At 42.5% G+C, this 19,028-nt stretch overlaps 2 protein-coding genes across 2 annotated transcripts; both read right to left on the bottom strand.

Annotated features, from left to right (window-relative positions):
* Nucleotides 1-1,282: 1,282 nt before the first annotated feature.
* Nucleotides 1,283-11,878, bottom strand: LOC150040538 (melanoma-associated antigen 2-like). The gene is made up of 3 exons (XM_090326224.1): nucleotides 11,759-11,878; nucleotides 3,831-3,933; nucleotides 1,283-2,937 (listed from the first exon to the last, which is right to left on the bottom strand). Exon 3 carries the CDS (start codon nucleotides 2,871-2,873, stop codon nucleotides 1,806-1,808), a length of 1,068 nt encoding a protein of 355 aa, XP_090182350.1. The 5' UTR covers nucleotides 2,874-2,937; nucleotides 3,831-3,933; nucleotides 11,759-11,878; the 3' UTR covers nucleotides 1,283-1,805.
* Nucleotides 11,879-17,198: 5,320 nt separating this feature from the next.
* On the bottom strand, nucleotides 17,199-18,691 carry LOC150040537 (melanoma-associated antigen 8-like). Its single transcript, XM_090326580.1, has one exon. It carries the CDS (start codon nucleotides 18,689-18,691, stop codon nucleotides 17,558-17,560), a length of 1,134 nt encoding a protein of 377 aa, XP_090182706.1. The 3' UTR covers nucleotides 17,199-17,557.
* Between the last annotated feature and the right edge of the window lie 337 nt (nucleotides 18,692-19,028).

The following is a 19,028-nucleotide window of genomic DNA, read 5'->3' as shown; positions in this document are numbered from 1 at the left end:
TCTAGGTTTACTTATTCTATTTTCATATGTGTGCCCAATTGTACTTTGGTAATATTAAAGGCTAGACATTGGTAGCCCATGCTTCCAATCCTGACTGCTCAGGAGGCTGAGGTCTGTAGAATGCCATTCTAAGTCACATCAAGCAGAAAAATCTGTGAGATTCTTATTTCTGATAAACCAATAAAATTCTGACACAGGGGTGAGGCTAAGTGGTAGAGCACAAGCCTTGAGCAAAAAATGGCAAATGAGAGTATGAGAGTCTTGAATTCAAGCTGCAGTTAGTAATACTAGTAATGATAATGATAACAATAATAATAATAATAGACATAACCATCTTCTATCTTTCCCTCTCCCTATACTTGTTCCCCAGCATGAGATAGTCCCCATTTTACATCCAGGTCTTTTTAGTCATATTTTATGTTAAGTTCTGTATATGACAGAAAAGATGTAACACAGATTCTTTCTGAATCTGTTCTGTTTCAAATAGTATGGTGATGTTCAGTTCCATCTATGTTTCTATTAATGATAGAATGTTATTCATTTTATGGTTGAGTGTTTTACTTCATTACCAAACATTTCATTTATCTCAGCAATATGCAAAATTTACGGTTTGTTTCCAGTTGGCCAAATTATATCAACAATGACATATTAAATGACATTTGAATAGTCAGGCTGGCTCTCCCAGTCAGGTAGAAAAGCACCTTTTACACCTCACTTCATTATTCATCCTGATCACTTAGAAAACCTTGCAAATGGTGGTATATATAATCTAGTTCTGCTTTAACTAGCCACATATAATTCCTTGCAGGTAGAGCCTTCACTTTGACTTACACAGAATCCAAAGAAAGTGGCCAGATCATTTTCTGATTCTCCCAAAAATGACACCTTCTTGGGATCTTCCCTACTAAAACTGCAGTTTTGTTACAATCAATTGCCTAAGAAGAAATTACATATTCCTTAAGTCTCAAAAAACCTTGAGTAGGATAATGACACTGAGTTGCTCTCAGCTTGGAGCACCAAATCCTTTCAGTTTTGGAAGTGTTCTCAATATCTCTCTGACAAGGCAGCTGACCAAAACGCATCATAACACGTACAAGGGTTAGCAAGTCTGATACTAGTGTATTTTCGCACTAATCAAAAACCACCCCAAGATCACATGCTGAAATGAAGGTTTGAAGAATACATGAGACATAAGTTTGAAGAGTTTATTTATTAAGATATGATTTCACCTATATAAGCAAAAAGCATAATTCTAAGCAGATATAATATCATTTATAATGCCATGGGAAAGACAAAAGAGTAAGGGAAGGGAAGTATTAATCTTCAATTATTCCGTTCTGTCATCTATTATACTGCTATGTCCTTTCCCACTTTCTAAGATATCCCTACCCTCGTGACTTAGTATCCTGTTTCACATGACAAAGTAAAATGGGTTAAATGATTGCACAGACTATCTCCTTTCCTATCCATTACTAGCAGTATTAAACACGAGACTACTGTTATTCACAACCTTCTACTTTGAAACTTATGAAAACTTAGATTAAAACATAAATCTGAAAAATTTCTGAGAAACAAAAGTCACCCTCAAAGTCATCCAAACCAAACAGAAAGACAAAAATGTTTTATCCTATGTTCTTTGCAAGCAACTTGGCTACCTTCCCTTTTCAAACAGAAAATTAACATGTATTATTTTATATGGTACAGGAGAAGCTACTAATGCACTCTTCACTATAATATGAATATTGCCTGACCCAAACCATCTCCCCTTCATACAACCTCCCCTCACCCAGTTACCCTAACTTCAATCATGGGTAGGCATTCTCCTCCTCATCTCTCAAAGCTTCTTCATAGAGGGATGAAAAGGACATAGGATCAACTCCACCAAACTGGGCACAGTGTTGCAGGATTTTCATCTTCGTGGTTTCAGCACGGGCCCGTGGGCCCCACAGGAACTCGTAGCAAGCAGGATCGCTGCCTGGCACCTGCTGGTATACCAGGTATCCCTGTTGAATAAAATCTTCCATAACCAGCTTCCTGGGATCCCCAAAGAGGCAGTGCTCTCTCCCAGCATACACCTCCATCATACTCAGTGCCTGCCAGACAAACTCCTCTCTAGCACGGTTGCCCTCCATGAAGATGATGGACAGGACAATTATCAGGAGGCCTGTCTTAGGCAAGCCCTGCACATCACTCATAATCCCATCATAGGTAAGCCCTGCTGAAATGGTAAGCACATAGGTGTGGAATGTATGATCCACTTCTTCCACATTAATACCAAAAAGCAGCTGCATACAGGCACGGGCTTTCCTGAAGATGACCGAGAAATAATGATGATGATTGGGTATTATGTAATTCAGCATTTCTGCCTTGATGGCCGGTTGCTTCATCCAGTATTTCAAGAGCAAGTAAGGCACCAACGCTATGGCATCTTGCTGCAAAAAAGCAGGATACATCATGGCCTGCTGATGGCACATACGTACTATTTGCCAGTGGCTTCTGGATCCAAAATTATGCAGGTTCCGTGGACTGGATTGCATGGCAATGAAGGAAGAGAAGGTGATCCGAGGACGTTGGGAATGTGGATTCACGATAGCCGGAAGCTCCACTGTGGTATTCTGGATTGGAGGAGTGGAAGAGAAGGATTCGGACACAGTGAGCTCCTCTTCCTCCTCAGCTTTGTGGATCTCCTCACTCACGGAGCCTGCTGATACCTCCATTGTGGTCTCCGAGACCACAGGAGTAGAAGAAGAAGTGATGGCTGTGCCTTCCTCTTCAGCCTGGGGGACTTGCTTACCCACCAGGCCCGCTGAGGCTGTTTGGGCCTGAGGGGCTTCCTCAAACTCGGAAGGCTGGCTCTTCTGGTTATGAGACATGGTGACTTTCTTTCAGGACAAGAGGCAGAGGTGGAGAGTCACTCTGTAATGGAGATTCACAGGCCTTGGGGAGAGAGGGAAGATGTGAGTAGCACCGGCTCCAGACTGCCCTGCTGGTGACACTCACATGGTGCATCACATGTTTTCTATTTGTTGCTTTAGGACCATATAGGATCCTGTCTCCCTTGTCATACCTAATGCCTGAAGCCTGCAAGAGTAAGTGAAAAGCTCAACATGGTGCAAGATGCTAACCAAGCCTGAGGCTTTGTGTCTGTGAAACTGGAAAAAGTGAGGTTCCTTCTGTTCTGAAGTTAGTGGGGTCTGTAGAGCCAGTTTAGAGTGTATACACTGTCCTACCTAAAAATTATCTCCTTAGTTACAGGAAGACACTGCCTCCAATCAAAACCTTCACCTTCTTATCTCTCAAGCATATATAGAGTCAAGTCTCTCTCCTTAGGGGTACATCATATAAAGAAAACACGCCATCTTCATCCCTGAAAAGGAGCGAGCTAGATTCTGGAAGTTCCCCAGTGTTTTGTAATAGATGATCTCCTCTGTATTCACTCTATTATCCCAAGGATATCCTGGAATTCCCTGGACCATATTCCTCCTTTCTGGCCTGTGGTGAACTTGTAGACCAGACATCCAGATCCCAGTGATAGAACAAAATCAGGTAAGATGGCCTCATACCCAGCAATACCTGATCAGATGTGACAGCAAGAGATGCCAAAATTCATTGTGAACGATGTTGATGGAGGACTGGCTCAGTCCTCATCTGGGTAAATGCAAGATGAAAAGCTCTCCTTTCTTATGCCCACTCCTTATTGCTGTGAGATAGCAGCCGAAGTGAGAGAAAGCCAATCCTCCCGTAGTCCCTAGCTTTTGTCATGCATGAAGGAAGGGAAAGTTAAGATTGGCCTCTCTCAAGTTTGAGTGAGGGCTTCCATCATTCCTTACCTTGATTCCTGGGGAATCTTGGACACCGCTCTCTACAGATCAGGTTTTCCTCCCTGTTGTCAGATGATTCCTCTCTCACTGCAAGTCCTCACCTTCCTGACACCTGGGAAAAAGAAGCAAGGATGTAGCTTATCTGCACACTTTTGCACGGATTTCTCAAGACAGAAGGAGCAGGGTTCAGGGGCCCTCTCTTGGGTAGTGTGTCCTCCAGGTATTCATATTTCCTCCTCCCAGGCCTGGATTCTTTCCATCTGTTGACCTGCTGATCCATATCTTGCAGAGCTAGGTAATCATCCCATCTCTCTAACTCCTATCCCAACCCTGAGTAGGAAGCCAGGAATGGCATTTTGTTTGAGCAGTGCTGACTGGAACCACCCTGGGATGTCAGAAGGGCTAAGTTTCTCACATCTTGTTTTCTTGGTCCTGCTTTAGGGCTGAACCGAGCAGAAACAACACTCCTCAGATCAAGGACCCACTCCTCTATGACATCATTTTTAGAAGCAGAAGTAAAGCCACCCTGAATCTTGCTACTCTTTGCTGGCTGTCCCAGTACTATGAGGACATGGAAGTGCAGTTTAATATCCCTATGGTCCTCTCCAAATATTTTCCTTGACTCCAAGCAGGAGCCTAATTCCCATCTTGAGTTTAATCCTGCATGACCTGAAAGGGTAATTGCTCCCCATGCCCCCCAATCAATAAGGCATGTGGCTTCCCTGAACTGAGAGTATGGAGGGCGTATGTAAAGACCCCTTAACCTGGAGTCTAAGGTCCTCTCCTTAACAATCAAGAATCTGACCCTCTAAGGACCACCTTTATTTTCTCACCCCAAGGTGGAAGTTAATGTCCCAGGCACATGGCCACGGAGAATTAGAGGGACTTGTAAACATCAGAGATACAAAGGCCTTCTATAGTACCCTCCATTTTTACTCAGGGTCCTCCATTTTATTCCAAGAAAGGCCTGGATCCATTCCACTACTGGAGTAATTTTGCTCCCTTAATACTATTGTGTCTGAAGGACTGAATGGGAGAAATCTGGAGATTATCACCTGTTGATATTTTTCTGAAGACAGGGTTAACAAAAGGGCATCCTGGATATTCAGGCTCCATTTAGGTGAAAGATCCTGTTTTTCTAAAGAATTAGGCAATAGTTTAATGTGGAAAGAAGAACCACATCCTGCTTAGATAGAAAGGCCCAGGAAAGTCTGGATGAGCCTAGGCTGTTATCTCTGTACTGAGGGCATTTCTTAATAGGCCAGCTACCCCATTCATTCCTCCCCACCCCCAACATGTTCCTAAAAAATGCAAGGGACACTGACAGGAGTCAAAGACTTCTTTGAGCATCCTGGACATGAGGGTCTGACACTTGGAGAGAGGTACATGTGAGGTAAAAGAGTGAGCAGAATTCATATCTATGTAGATAGTCCCAAAACAATCCAGATTCCCCTCTGTTGTCAACCCTGCAATGTGTTTTATTCACATCAGAGCAGCACACACACTTATCCCTCTTCCCTTTTCCCCTCATGAGAAGTAGTAGCCATGGTCTGCTCTATGGGCTAAGAGGTCCAGGTTTAAGCAGTAATTATGCTGAAAAACCACAGCCCAGGAGCATTCCTGTTATGGGTCCTTTATTGGTGCACTTCAAATTTGGTAAAGCTCCTTACCACTCCTTTACCCACTCCTTGTGCCATGGGAGCTGTGAATCAAATCTTTAATCTAGGGTTCTTGAGAGTTTTACCCTAGGTACTAAGCACAGAAAGTGGTCAAGGTTAGAACTCTTATGACAGAAATCATAACTACTTCTAAAAGAAGGACCCGTGATAGTCTAGATGTGTCTCTGCTTTCACCCTTATTACCTTTGTACATATGGCTATGTAGTCAAGAGAATGCCCCTTTGTTTCCCCCAAAATCTGAGGAACATGAGCTTCATTTTATGATTGGAAGATTTTAGAATTGGAGAATATCCTGCCTGTGAGTGGTAGAGGTAAGACACTAAGGATGGAGATGAATCCTTTCCATCATTTGTGAACCCAATGCCATCACGTGATTGACAATTCAACATTCATACTAGATTTTTACATCCCATCTTATGTTTTAACTCAGGCCTTATGGTTTGTCTCTAGCCTGGCAATCTACCACTTTAGCCCTGTCTTACTTTTTCATTAGTTTATAAATAATGTTCTTCCAGAGATTGTCATGATCTCATCGTGGCAGGACTTCCATTACAACTACTTTTAATGGGTTGAGATTACATTTCCCTAACACATTTGCAAAGACTGGCTTAAAACCATGAACACTGCAAAATAACCTCATGAGAAGCTAGATTTCCATACATGAAGCATCAGGTCCCAGACTTTACACTGACTAATATCTGAAGGGACTTAGAAGTAACATAATTGTTTTGGGTCCTTGAAGGGGAGATCCCACTGAGGTCATATGATGGGGGAGTTCAGTGTCATGTATTTGGCCATGAGAAAGCTTAGAGAGCAGAGAGGAACACTTCACTTGATTTAGTAATCTACATTAGTCTAGCTGCACCCCTATTATTAAACATAAGGGCTCCTACTCAACAGAAGGTTCCCTTCAGCACTGAGGAACCCTGAGAGTCAAATCTTGTTCTGAGAGCTACAGTTTAGCTAAATGGTGAGGCTCCAAAGCTGTAAGTGATGGAGATGAGAACTTGAGCGTATACAGAGTCCGTTCCCAAGTTAGATGGAATTCAGATATCCAGGATACCCTATTGTCAAACCCCATCCCCAGAAACATCTCCTCTCCTCCTTCAGCCACAGTGGATCCAGGAAATCAAAAACTTACTATTAGGGGAGCATACCCTCTAGGGTGTTCCTGACATGTTTTCCTCAATTTCAAGTCCACGTGTGGGATGCACTTAGAATATTTACAGAGTCTCTTCTAGACCTGGTTTCTACTTTGCTCTCCCTTCTCTCATCTGGATATTGTTTTTGCCAGTCCTGGGGCTTGAACTCAGGGCCTGAGCACTGTCCTTGGGCTTTTTCATGGTTAGTGTTCCACCACTTGAGCCACAGCACTACTTCCAGCTTTTTCTATGTATGTAATATCAAGGAATTGAACCCAGGTCGTCGTCGTGCATGCTAGGCAAACACTCTTACCACTAGGCCAAACTCCTGGCCCTCTCATCTGGATATTTGAAAAAAGGCTAAGCGCTTCTTATCCAAGTAACTCGGAACAAGGATTATTGACTGAAGGGCATCTGCAGCTGACTGAAATAGTGGTTGGTGAAGTTCTTATGGGGCTAGTCTTAGTTCACGCTCAATACAGGACTGACAACAGGGGTTCAGCTAGATTATTATGGGTCCCTCTATTAGAGTGGAGGTGGTTGCCCTGTACATTTTAACCGGTCACCTAAGCCCTTATAGAGACTGATCCTCTCCACTTCAAGTTCCTCAGATTTAAAACTATGCTTCCCACTGTCCCATGTCAGTAAGATAGACTGAGGAAGGGTAGACCCTTCACCTGATCTTGCCTGAGAACAAAGTGAAAATGGATTATTTGGGGACACTCCACTCACTCCAGGGTTCCCTCTGACATGGGAGTCTGTGCCTTATATCCAAGGCCTTCAGCCCAAGGGTTTTATTCCCAAGGTACCATCTAGGGAAGGTTAGAATAAGATTGGTTAGTTAAGGTAAGGTTAAGTTGGGTAATTGTTGGTAGAGTGCTGGTCTCTTTGATACCTCCCAGGGTCCAGGGAAGAAAGCAGTAGTATAACTGGATTTCTTTGGTTCTAGCCCTGGGTTTGGACTTCCTTCATTAACCTATACTCTCACCTGAATCCTGCTGAGACCCAATGTCTCTTCTCTCCAAATTATTAAATTTCTTTTCCATAATCACTATATTCTGAAGTAGGACTTGTGGGAAGGGATATTCTTAGTATATGACCCCTGGTAAAAGGGTGACATTGCAATTGTAACTGAAATATTGCAAACCTTCCACCTGGGGACAGAACTTCCAGTACTCACACTATAACCTTGTCTTACCAGGACTTCTCACAGAGCTTAGGGTGTTCCTCACAGGAACCTAAGACCAAGAACAGGAAATCTCCTGAGACAGAAAGAATTTTGGGGATCTGGATAAAGTGGCTCATATCTGTAAAATGTACATGCCTATTCAGAAAACCGAGAATGGAGGAAACAACACTTTAAGGCATGCACAGGCAAAAATTTAGAACCCATCTCAGACAATATAAAATATCATAGTAGTGTCACCTACGATATGGAAATCATAAAAGACCAAGGTCCATCGTGTCCTAACAAAATAGATCCTGTTTGAAAAGTAATTTTAAAAAGGGCTAAGAGAGTAACTAGAGTGGTCTAGTGCCCGCCCAGCAAATACAAGAATATAAGTCCAAAGGAAAAATAAAACAATGAAAAAGAAAAAAGGAGGGGGCTGGGAATGCTGCTTACTGGTAAAGTGCTTGCCTAGTATGCATGAATCCCTAGTTGGATTCCTCAGTACCACATAAATAGAAAAAGCCAAATAATTGTGGGACTCTCCACGTGAGGTTGGTGCAGTAGTTCAAGTGGTAGAGTGCTAGCCTTGAGCAAAAGAAGCTCAGGGACAGTGCCCAGGCCTGGCCAAAAACAAAAACAAGAAGGAGGGAAAGGGAGAACATGCCTGATTAGATATGTAGATGACCTTGAGCACAGAAGTAACAGCCTTGCCTTAGCTGGATTCTACCTAGAAGCAGCATTTAAGTGGGTACATTCTGTCTCTATCAGGCTCTTACTTCCATCATTCGTATTTGGAGCCTCTCTAATTTCCAGACCTATAGATCTTAGAAGTCTCTCAACTGTTGTGGTTTCCCAGGGGAATAAAGGAGCATTCTGCTGACATTACATGACTACATGTGAAGAATGACAGAAGGGTTATATCTAGATTGCTGTGGGGCCCCCTCTCACAGTGGTAGGAAAACTTCATTCTGTTCAGGACCATTTTTATAGTTATAAAATCATTCATAGGCCATACAATATTTTCAGCATTTTCAAATTGTAGTTAAGCAGCTGAAGAGAAACATACATGTCTGTCCTGTTTCTTATAGAATGATTAAAGGGCTTTATATGGCTCATAGGCTTGACATTTTCCATGAGAAAGGGGCCTGCTTACTCTCACAACCATGAAACGTCATCTCAACCACTTATTGTGCATGAGAATCACCCTCCGAGGAGAGCATAACAAACAACTGTCATACAGGTTCCACTGGGGCAATTGAGATAGGCATGGAAATCTTATGGTCATTTATCTGAGTAGAAGCCCATTTGTGAAGGGCTGAAAATCATTGGTATCCTTGAATTATTTAGGTAACCTAAATCTGGGAATGCTTCATCTGTCCATGCTCTTCTCACACTTAGGCCTCTCAAAAAGCCTAGCTCTGTCCCCTCAAAGAATTCCAGAGTAGGGTGTTATCCCAGGGTCCCTTCAAGAAGAAGGAAGAGGCAAGGTATATGCTGAATTGACCACAGTAGTACAGCTAAATAATTGTGGGACTCTTCACGTGAGGTTGGGGCTTTTTTGGCTTGCCCACTAATCTTAACTCTGGTCTCCTCTAGACCCCCTCATAAAACCCAGGCTCCTCTCTTCCCAATATTTTACAGAAACCCTAAGACCCTCTCCACCCATGATCCCAAATCACTTGATTGTGGGCAGATATGAATGTTCTTTAGGCCTTGAGAGTTGAATCTCTGGGTACAGATAATAGGAAAGGATGTCATCAGATTACTGAGGGGCCCTCTGTTTGAGGCGTGAATGATTCCTGTTCTCAAGTGAAGTTTTCATCTAGCCACTTACAGAGGCAGGGCCAATTCCCTCCAAGGACTTTACACTTAGCCTCTGTCTGTGAGGGATGTTGTTGCAGAAAGTAGGGTTATGAAGTAGTGGACACATTCATCTGCACAGATACTCTAAGATATTCGTGTAAGGCCATAACAGGTTGCAGATGAATTATTTAGTGTCTCTCCTGGGGAGATCCTTCCTCTGACCAAGCTATGTTCTTGACCTGTGTCAGAGCCTTGCTCCCACCCTTGCAAGAATGTCAGAATAAAATGTGACCACTATAGCCATCCAGTTATAAAGAGGGAGGGGAGAGAAGGAGGAGAGGAATTCAAGTTCCAGGATTTGCACTTACAAAAAAATCATTCACATCCTGCTTTTTTTTTTGTAACCATGGAAGGGCGTAGTGAAGGAGTAAGGCAGGTACCTATGGCAATGTGCCTGAAAGCATGGAGGTGACCACAGGGGTTGTCCCTGGAATATTAAAGAGCCTTACACCTGGAGTACTTCAAATGATTACTCTTAGGGTACTTCCTCTGCCCATCTTAGGATCTTAACTCCATTTGTCTGAGTTCAGACCTGTCTGTCTTATGGATCAGGGACAGAAGAGGGCGCTCTGCAGGCTAGAATTCTCTTGAGCTGAGATGAAAAGTGCACAAATCCAAGTTATTGTGTCTTTCTCTAGTGGAGGAGGTTCCACTAGAGGTGGCTCCTCCTGCTACTCTAAGCCCTCATCTACTGGTTTATGGAGACAGGTTTCTACTAGTTGTACAAGGAGAGCTTCATTTTGACAGATCTGTATATGCAAACCTTCATCATATACAACCTCTCCCTGCCAATCTTCATTCTCCCCACCATACCATATCATATGTCAGCAAAACAAGTTTTACCATTACATTTTCACACATGTGCATAAATATTTATGCGATAAAGCACAGATAGGACATATATCACTTTCATTGTATTCATAGTTAATATAACCAGATTAATCACACACATACACACACACACGCAAGTTCAAGTATGTATTTACATATATGTCTTTTAGATCTAGCATCCACCCATGAGAGAAGACATATGAGCTTTGTCCATATATAGTGTATGAGGATTCCTCCCTCTTCATCCCCCCAAATGTTTGTTTTTATTTGCGTTCTTGATGATGGCCATTCTGACTGGAGTGAGATTGACTCTCAATATTATTTTAATTTGCATTTCCTTTACAACTAGGTTATGCATTTATTGGCCATTTGAGTGTCCTCGTTTCAGAAGTGTCTGAAAATACATGGCACTCTGTTTGAGGTTTCCTCTACACACCACGTGCCCTCACCTATACACTTTAGAGCCTAAGCCCCTTCACTACAATCATTTCAGACCAAGACAGAAAAATTTCAGGGTACCTGAGATCCACAGATGTGTGGGTGAGGGATGAGAATACTGACCTGAAGTTATACGTGACCCATCCCAGACATCCACAGGGCTCGTTATGCTCACCTTCATTCACCTGGAGCCCTCAAACAGTTCAGACCTTTCCTCTCCAAGGACTTCAGACCACAGCTGCTACTCAAGACCCTTATGAGTCAAGGTAGAAGTCATGAGGCCTGTGGTGATGAGTCCTGACTCAATTCCCCTTAGGGTGCAAGGCTGAAAACACTGGTATAATTGGATTATTTGGTGATCCTCCCCCTTTTGGGGGGAATGAGAGTTCCTCTGCTCAACTTTTGCTCTCAAATGGACCGTCTATGGAGGCAGGGTCTTTCCTTTACAAGTTACCTAACTCAAAGTTTTGTTCTAGGATAGGTTGTGAGAAAATGACACCCACCCAGATTGCGGTACTGTACTGATAATTTGGCAGCTGAATTATTTCAGAAACCACTGCCTGGGGACAGAGGCTTCCATTGTGCAACCTCTGCTCTATCTTGGGCCTCTCACAGAACCCAAGTCCCTCCCACCCTAAATCATAACTCTGAATTCTCAAGGTTTTCTGAGTGAAAAGAATGGGTAAGGGGGGTCTAAAAATGCTGCTGGCAGGAGAGAAACCATGAGAAACAGATTTCTGTCGGTATGCAGCTTGGATATATGGACGCCCTCCATTGGAGGGAATTCTTCTCTATCCAAACTCACAAACTCACCTCCAATACTCCCAGAGTCCGGTCCTGTACAGTTCACAGATCTGCAAACATCAGAAGGCTCTGACTCCAGGCTTCCCTGCAGCACAAGTAACAGCTCTCTGGACTAGAGGCTCACTTATGTGAAACTGACAAGGGCGCAGCTGGATTATTCTTGGTCTCTATCAAAGCAGACGTTGTTACTTTCTCCCCAACTAAGCTCTCACATACCCTTATCATGTTAGGGCTTCTCCCTTTCAAGGACATCAGAGCAAGCCTATGACTCCCAAGTTGCCTTTTGCCAGAAGGAGGGGTTGGGAAAGAGTGGGGGCATTCACCTAATCAGAGGCTGTCCAAAGCAAGGTCGAACACTGAATTGCAGATGGATTGTTGGGGGATGGTCCTTTGGGGTCAGTGGTTTCCTGGGCTCCCCTCTGCTTCAATCTGGACCTCTCACAGAGCCTGGGCCTCTGCCTTCCAAGTACTTCACACAAAGACAGTGACAGACAGCTTTCCCTGAGTTCAAAGGAGAGATGTGAAAGAGCTGGGACTAGAGAGAAATATCTCCACCAAGACAGAGCCAGCTCATCTAGCATCTAAAAGTTATGTTTTGTGTTTTGTTCTTCTTTGAGATTGCTTTTAGCATATCTTTTGGTAGTCATTGTTTTTGTTTCACCAAAGACATTCCCAACCATCGAGAAGTTGCAAATCAAAGGGCTGGGACAAGAAAGAACTGCTTGAACTTCAGATAAGGTCTATTCCTTTCAGCCCTCCTCTTTACTGTGCTCTTATCTGGCCAACTACCATATGCCCTTCCCATGAGAAGCAAGTCTGCTAGGCCAGTTTAGTGGGACTGCTGAAAATCCATTAGTTATGTGAAGGTCTGGCACAGGGACTTGTAACACTGGGAATAGCTCAGGCTGTTGTTTCTAATGGTGCTTGATACCAACCCATCCCATGCTGGATTCTTACTTATGTTGTGATGGTTCTGAAGGACATATCAGAGAAACTGCAGTTCAGTAGGATATGGAATAGCTAATTACATCAAGAATAAAATTCAAGAATATTTCCCTCTTAGATGACACTTCGCAAAATCTGGTTCTAAGAATTAGCTAATGACAAGAAGCTAGAAAACTGAAGCTAGATGATTGTGGGTTGGTCTATCAGAGGTGGAGATCCTTTCCCTCAACAGTCTCTAACATCTCACTAATGATACCTAGATATCTCATTTTCTAATGCTCCAAATCCAGAGACCCAGTAGGTAGTAAGAGGGCTTCAACGTAATTCACTTGTACAGATGTCTGCAAAACTGTGATGCAGTAAATTATTTGGGGACCTTTATCACCTGGTGAGGTATCTAGTTCTATCTACTCTTTTCTCTCACATGGACCCCTGGGAAATCTAAAGACTGAGTGCAAGGACTTCAGAAAAATGCTATTAATAGCATAGTGCTTCAGGGAAGAAGGAATGGATGAAAAAAGGGAAGGTGTGTTTTCCTAATGACCCCACAAACACACTCATGTTGCAGCACTGACAAGATTGTGTATCTAAGTTCTTTCAGACCCCTCCACCTCAGGATAGGGCTTCCATAGTTCACCCTCTTCTCTAACTTGGAGCTCTCTCAGAACTCAGGGAACTGCCATGCTAGGAATTCACACCAAGACTGTAAATTACCAAGTTCTCAAGAGTTGAGACAAAGGGTGGGAGATGGTTTTCAGTGCCACAATGAAGAGAGAGGCTCGCTAGTACACAGATTTCTAAAGGCATAAAAACTAGAATAAATTAGTACCTGCTAGTTTGTTGCTGGGGAGAGTGATATTCTGTCCAAACACTGTTCCATCATTCACATAGTTTGGTCCTGTACCTTTCCCAGATCGGCAGACTTCAGAGAAGGCTCTGTGTCCAGGCCTTGCTGAAACCCATGTGTCAGCTCACTTAGATTACAGGCTCATTTGCACAAAACTGATAATAAGAGTACAGTTGTATTATTCTTGTTCTAGCAAAGCAGAGGCTATTATTTTGTCCATCCACAGCTCTCACATATACACCTATGACATCAGGGCTTCTCCCTTTCAAGGACACCAGAGCAAGTCTGTGATTCCCAAGCTGCTATTGCCAGAAGCACAGGCCACACATCTGGAAGTGTTATGGACAAAGTGCACATGTGCAAGGCTACAAAACACCACAGGATTAAATGATTGTGGCTTGCTCTGCTGGAGCAGAAGTGCTTACAATTTAGCCTAAACTGACACTTAACCTCCTGTGGAGCCTTGGCCTATCCCTTCTATGAACATCAGAACAAGACTATGATCACATTGTCCACTTCCATGGAGGAAGATGTGGGTAGTGGCAGCACTCAGTGGACCTGACACCCTCTGAGCAGGTCTGACAACAGGGGTGCCTTTGGTTTATTTTGATCCTTCCATCTGACTGGGACATTTCTTCTGTCTTCTTTCTACTCTTAGCTGAACTCCTCGGTGTGCCCACCTGCCTCCTGACCAAAACAAAAATCAGACTAATGCTGTTATTCTCAGTGTCTCCTCAGGGGAACAAGAGAGTTGATGAGGGAATGGGGTGCTGGCCTGACTTGAGGACACTCAGTGTGCATAGCCGGCAATAGTGGGACAGGTAAATCATTTTGTGATTCTCATCTGGTACAAGGCTTCTTCTATCTAGTCTCCTATCTTCTATAAACATCTCACAGAGGCTAAGCTCTTCCCCTCCAAGTACTGAGAAGACTATGAACCTCCGGATCTAAAGTATAAGCTCTATTCAGGCATGAGAGGGGTGCTTCCCTGAGGACATGTCCCTGGGTGCATAGATGATAGCAGAGGTGCACTTAGATTATTGTGGATTGTGCCTCACTCTATGAATGATATCTCTCACCAACCCAAGCTCTCATATAACAGTTGAGTAAGCTGTGTTCACTACTGTGTCTCCAAGGGTTCCTTAATGCAGTTACATGGACTATCATGGCAATATCTGGCATCTACTTTCTTAAATGTTAGAGCACCATTCATATGTCAAAGAATTGAATATATGTGTATACATATAGACATGTACATAGATATCTATCTATATATATATACATGTATATGCATGCATACTGGTACAACAGCTTAAACTTATGGTCTAGTGCTTTAGATCTACCATTTCATGCACGGCTGATGCTTTACCATTTGAGCCATGCATCTAATCTAATATTTTGCTGGTTAATTGGAGATAAGAATCTCACGGACTTTCCTACATGGAATGGCTCTGTACCTTGATCCTCATATCTCAGTGTCTTTAGTAGCTAGGTTTATTGAACCACTAACAGCCAGCTAAAGCAATTTACATTAATTAATACATTTGTAGCACATTTAAGTATTTTAAAAAGCCTTAAAACAGCTTTAAAATGAAACACACTAGATTTATCTTTATGGTGATCTCTGAGCCATAGGCTGAATTATGGAAAAATATGAGCACATATTTTTTAGTTTTAGAATTTTCTTCAAAAGAATGGATTATTACTGTTTTTGAAATTAGAACATATAATCCTAGCAGTAAATATAGTAGCAGTGTACTAGTTGAAAGAACTTTTATCTAAAAAAAAATTAAGGATGAAACCTGAGATTTGAATGGATCAGAATGAAATTTCAATATTCTGCCTAAGCTTGAGACAGTAAAGGAATGCTTTTTGGAGGCATATGAATTTAAATGTGATTCAGTGGGTATTCTTTCACTCTCAAATAACCTGGGATCCAAGCTGTGTTCATCTTGGACTTCCTCCAGGTGAACATTGAGTTTGTATGCTTGCCTGCGGCTTTTCATTTGGAAAACAGCTCTGAAAAGTCCTGTCTATCTAGTAGTCCTGCTGCACTATGTATGCAGAGCCTTGGTGACTGACTTGTGAGTGCTGGAGCTGTCATGAATGGCAGAGGCTCTCATTTCTAGTGATATTTGATCCTAGCCTTTCTCACACTGTAATTTGGCCATGTTTTCCAGGATCTATCAGAGAATATGTAATTCTATAAAACAAGGAAGAACTCATCCATCTAATTGAGCTGTCATGAATAAAATTCAAGGAAGGTTCCCTCTCAGAAGACACATTGCAAAATCTGGTTGTGAAGAGTTTGTAGGGAAGCTCGTAAAATTTGAGTCTAAATGAACTAATAATTCATTTCTTCCTTCTGATTTTTTCCCACAGGTTAATTCTTATTTCTTAAGAATAAATTTCATTATTCTATTTTCATAAACTATATGAACTATATATTATATACTATTTAATATTAATAATAATATATGTTATATATGGAATATATTCATGTATATTACATATTAATCTATATATCAAGAATATAACCCCTCTACTCCTTCACTTTTTCTCCCCTGCAAAACAGTCCTCATGGTATATATTTAGACAATCTTTTCATGTTTTGTTGTGAAGTAAACTCTGTATATGAGAGAAAAGATGCATTGCTATTCTTTCTAAAATCTTGTTTCATATATTATCATGATCTTGTTCCATCTGTTTCTGTAAATGACACGTCATTTTTATGACTGAATTTTACTTCATTAACAATTATTTTATTCTTTTCAACTCCACTACAATTGGCCAAATTGTATCAGGTGTAAACTATTAAATGTCATTTGAACAGTCTAATCTGATTATCCAGGCCAAGTAAAAGAGCACCTGGCCTGGGCTTGTAAGCTCCACTTCATCACGTATTCACCCTTATCTCCCAGGATGCCTTGGAGATGATGGGATAAATCATATACTTCTTTTGCTTCCTCTAGTCACATCTCTCATCTCTCCCCCAGGAGAAATTCCTTTCTGCCTTATCCAGCATCAGAAGTGCTCAAAGCAGTTTTCCATTGCTTCTCAGGAATGTCACCATCTGAGAAAGTTTCCCTGACCAACCTGAAGCTTTGTTACAATCAACTCCCAAAGAAGAAACCTCATTTTCTTCACGTCCCAAAATGAACTAGCTTAGGGCATTGACATGAGGCTGCTCTCCCCTTGGAGCCCCAATTCCTTGCCCCTCCATATCTTTTTTTTTGAAGGAGATCTCAAAATCTTCCTGACCAGACTGCCATTCAAGATGTGAGCATACTGTGTGTAAGGTTTAGCTGATCTGACCCTAGCCTATTATTATTTATCCCCAAAACCAAAGGCTTTCCCAAGAGCACATGTTCAAATAAAGGTCTGAAGAATAAATAAGACAAAGCAATGCTATATTTATTAAATTAGAGTTTCACATATGTAAACAAATGGTGAAAAAAATCCAAGGTAACACAGAGCTTTGAAAGCCATAGGAAACACAAAATACTAAGGGCAGGCAAGAATTGACTTTCAATTATTCAATCCTATAAGCTGTTATGCTGCTAAGTCCTATCCCACATCCTAGGAAAACTCTCCTCTTATGGCATATTATTCTGTTTCACATCCCAAAGTAAAATGCATTCAACAGTAGGTTGAAATTTTACCAAAATTCACTCATAGGCTCCATTAGGAACAACCAAGATGTGACTGCTGTTACTTATAAGCTTACATTAAAGCAATCTTAGTTTAAAAACTCTATCTGAAAAATTCCAAAGAAAACAAGGTCATTTGCAAAGTCACCCAAACAATAGGAAGAGAAAATGGATTTGTACTGTAGTGTCTTCTCCCCAGGAAACACTTGCAGTTCCACCACTCAGAAAGCTTCATCTCTAAGCAATCAGGAACTGAACAATGGGGCAGGAAAATCTACTAATGAGATGCTCATTTGAATATTCCCTTTGCTTGGATTTCTCTTTCTTTTACATAACCTCCCCCCAGCCAGTTACCTTAACTTTAAATCACTCATGGGCAAACCCCTCTTCATCTCTCAAAGCCTCTTCATAGAGAGCTGAGAAGGACATAGGATCAATTCCACCAAAACGGGCACAGTGTACCAGGATTTTCATCTTGGTGGTTTCAGCATAGGCCCTTGGACCCCATAGGAACTCATAGCAAGCAGGATCACTGCCTGGTGTCTGCCGGTATTCCAGGTACCTCTCTTGAATAAAATCTTCCATGATCAGTTTCCAGGGATCCCCAAAGAGACAGTGCTCCTTCCAAGCATATATCCCCATCATACTCAGTGACTGCCAGATAGCCTCCTCTTTGGCACAGTTGCCCTCCGTAAAAATAATGGACAGAATGACTATCAGGAGGCCTGTCTTTGGAATGCCCTGGACATCACTCATAATCCCATCATAGGTGAGCCCAGCTGCAATATTAAGCACATAAGAGTGGATGAAAGGGTCCACTTCTTCTATAGAAACACCGAAGAGCAGGAGCATATAGGCACGTGCTCTGCCAAAGATGACAGAGAAATAATGATGGTGATGGGGGTTTATGAGATTCAGTAGTTCTTCCACTGTAACCTGCTCCTTTATCCAATATTTATGGAGCAAACAGGGTATCAATGCTACTGCATTTTGCTGCACGGACACAAGATCTATTGCAGTGATTTCAGGGCACAAATTTTCCCCTTGCTGGTTTCCAACTGAATAACTGAATTCGCTCTGGGAACGGAATCTCATGGACCTGGTAGAAGTAGCTATCTGAGATTTGGGGCTAATGTATTGATTCCCAGTGGCAGAGGACTCCATTGTCATATTCACAGGAGCGAAGTCAGCACTACAGGCCTCTTTAGCACTGGGGATCAACTCACTCATCAGGCCTGTGTTCTCTAGGACCACAGGAATAAGAGCAGAACCAATGGCTATGGTGTCCTCTCCCTGCTTGGCCTGGGAGACCTGTTTGTCCACCAAGCCTGATGGTACCCCCATTGTGGTAGAGACCTCAGTAGCAGCAGAAGAGGTGACCAGACTTGTTCCCCCATCTTCAGCCTGGGCAACGTGCCTATCCACCAGGCTTCCTGTCTCTGTTTGGGCCTGAGGGCATCCCTCAAGCTCATTGAGCTGGCTCTTCTGATTATTAGGCATGATGACTTCAGAACAACAGGCAGTGGATGGACAGGCACTCAGTGATGGAGATTCACAGCCTGAGGGAGAGAGAGAACATGTGAGTAGTTCTAGCTTCAGAACTGCCCTTTTGGTGACTCTCACATGGGTTATAACAAGTCTTGCATTTGTTGCTTTAGGACCATAATGGATTCTATCCCCCTGTCATACTTATTGCCTGAAGCCTGAAGGAAAATGTGCAAAGCTCATTAGGGTATAGGGTGTTAAGCAAGCCTGTGGCTCTGTGTCTACTGATACTATGTATGGGGCTGGACAAAGTGAGTTTCCTTGTATTCTGAGGTAGGTGGGGCCTGTGGTG

This window comes from Megascapheus bottae, chromosome X, assembly GCF_031878675.1.
Source record: "Megascapheus bottae isolate mThoBot1 chromosome X, mThoBot2.hap1, whole genome shotgun sequence".
In the NCBI taxonomy this organism is placed as follows: domain Eukaryota; kingdom Metazoa; phylum Chordata; class Mammalia; order Rodentia; family Geomyidae; genus Megascapheus; species Megascapheus bottae.
The sequence above is the reverse complement of the archived record's forward strand: the minus strand, read 5'-3'. Positions and strand labels throughout refer to the sequence as shown.

What these genes read in the sequence shown, in the direction of transcription:
- LOC150040538 (XM_090326224.1), bottom strand. Translation starts at nt 2,873, where the DNA reads ATGTCTCATAACCAGAAGAGCCAGCCTTCCGAGTTTGAGGAAGCCCCT.
- LOC150040537 (XM_090326580.1), bottom strand. Translation starts at nt 18,691, where the DNA reads ATGCCTAATAATCAGAAGAGCCAGCTCAATGAGCTTGAGGGATGCCCT.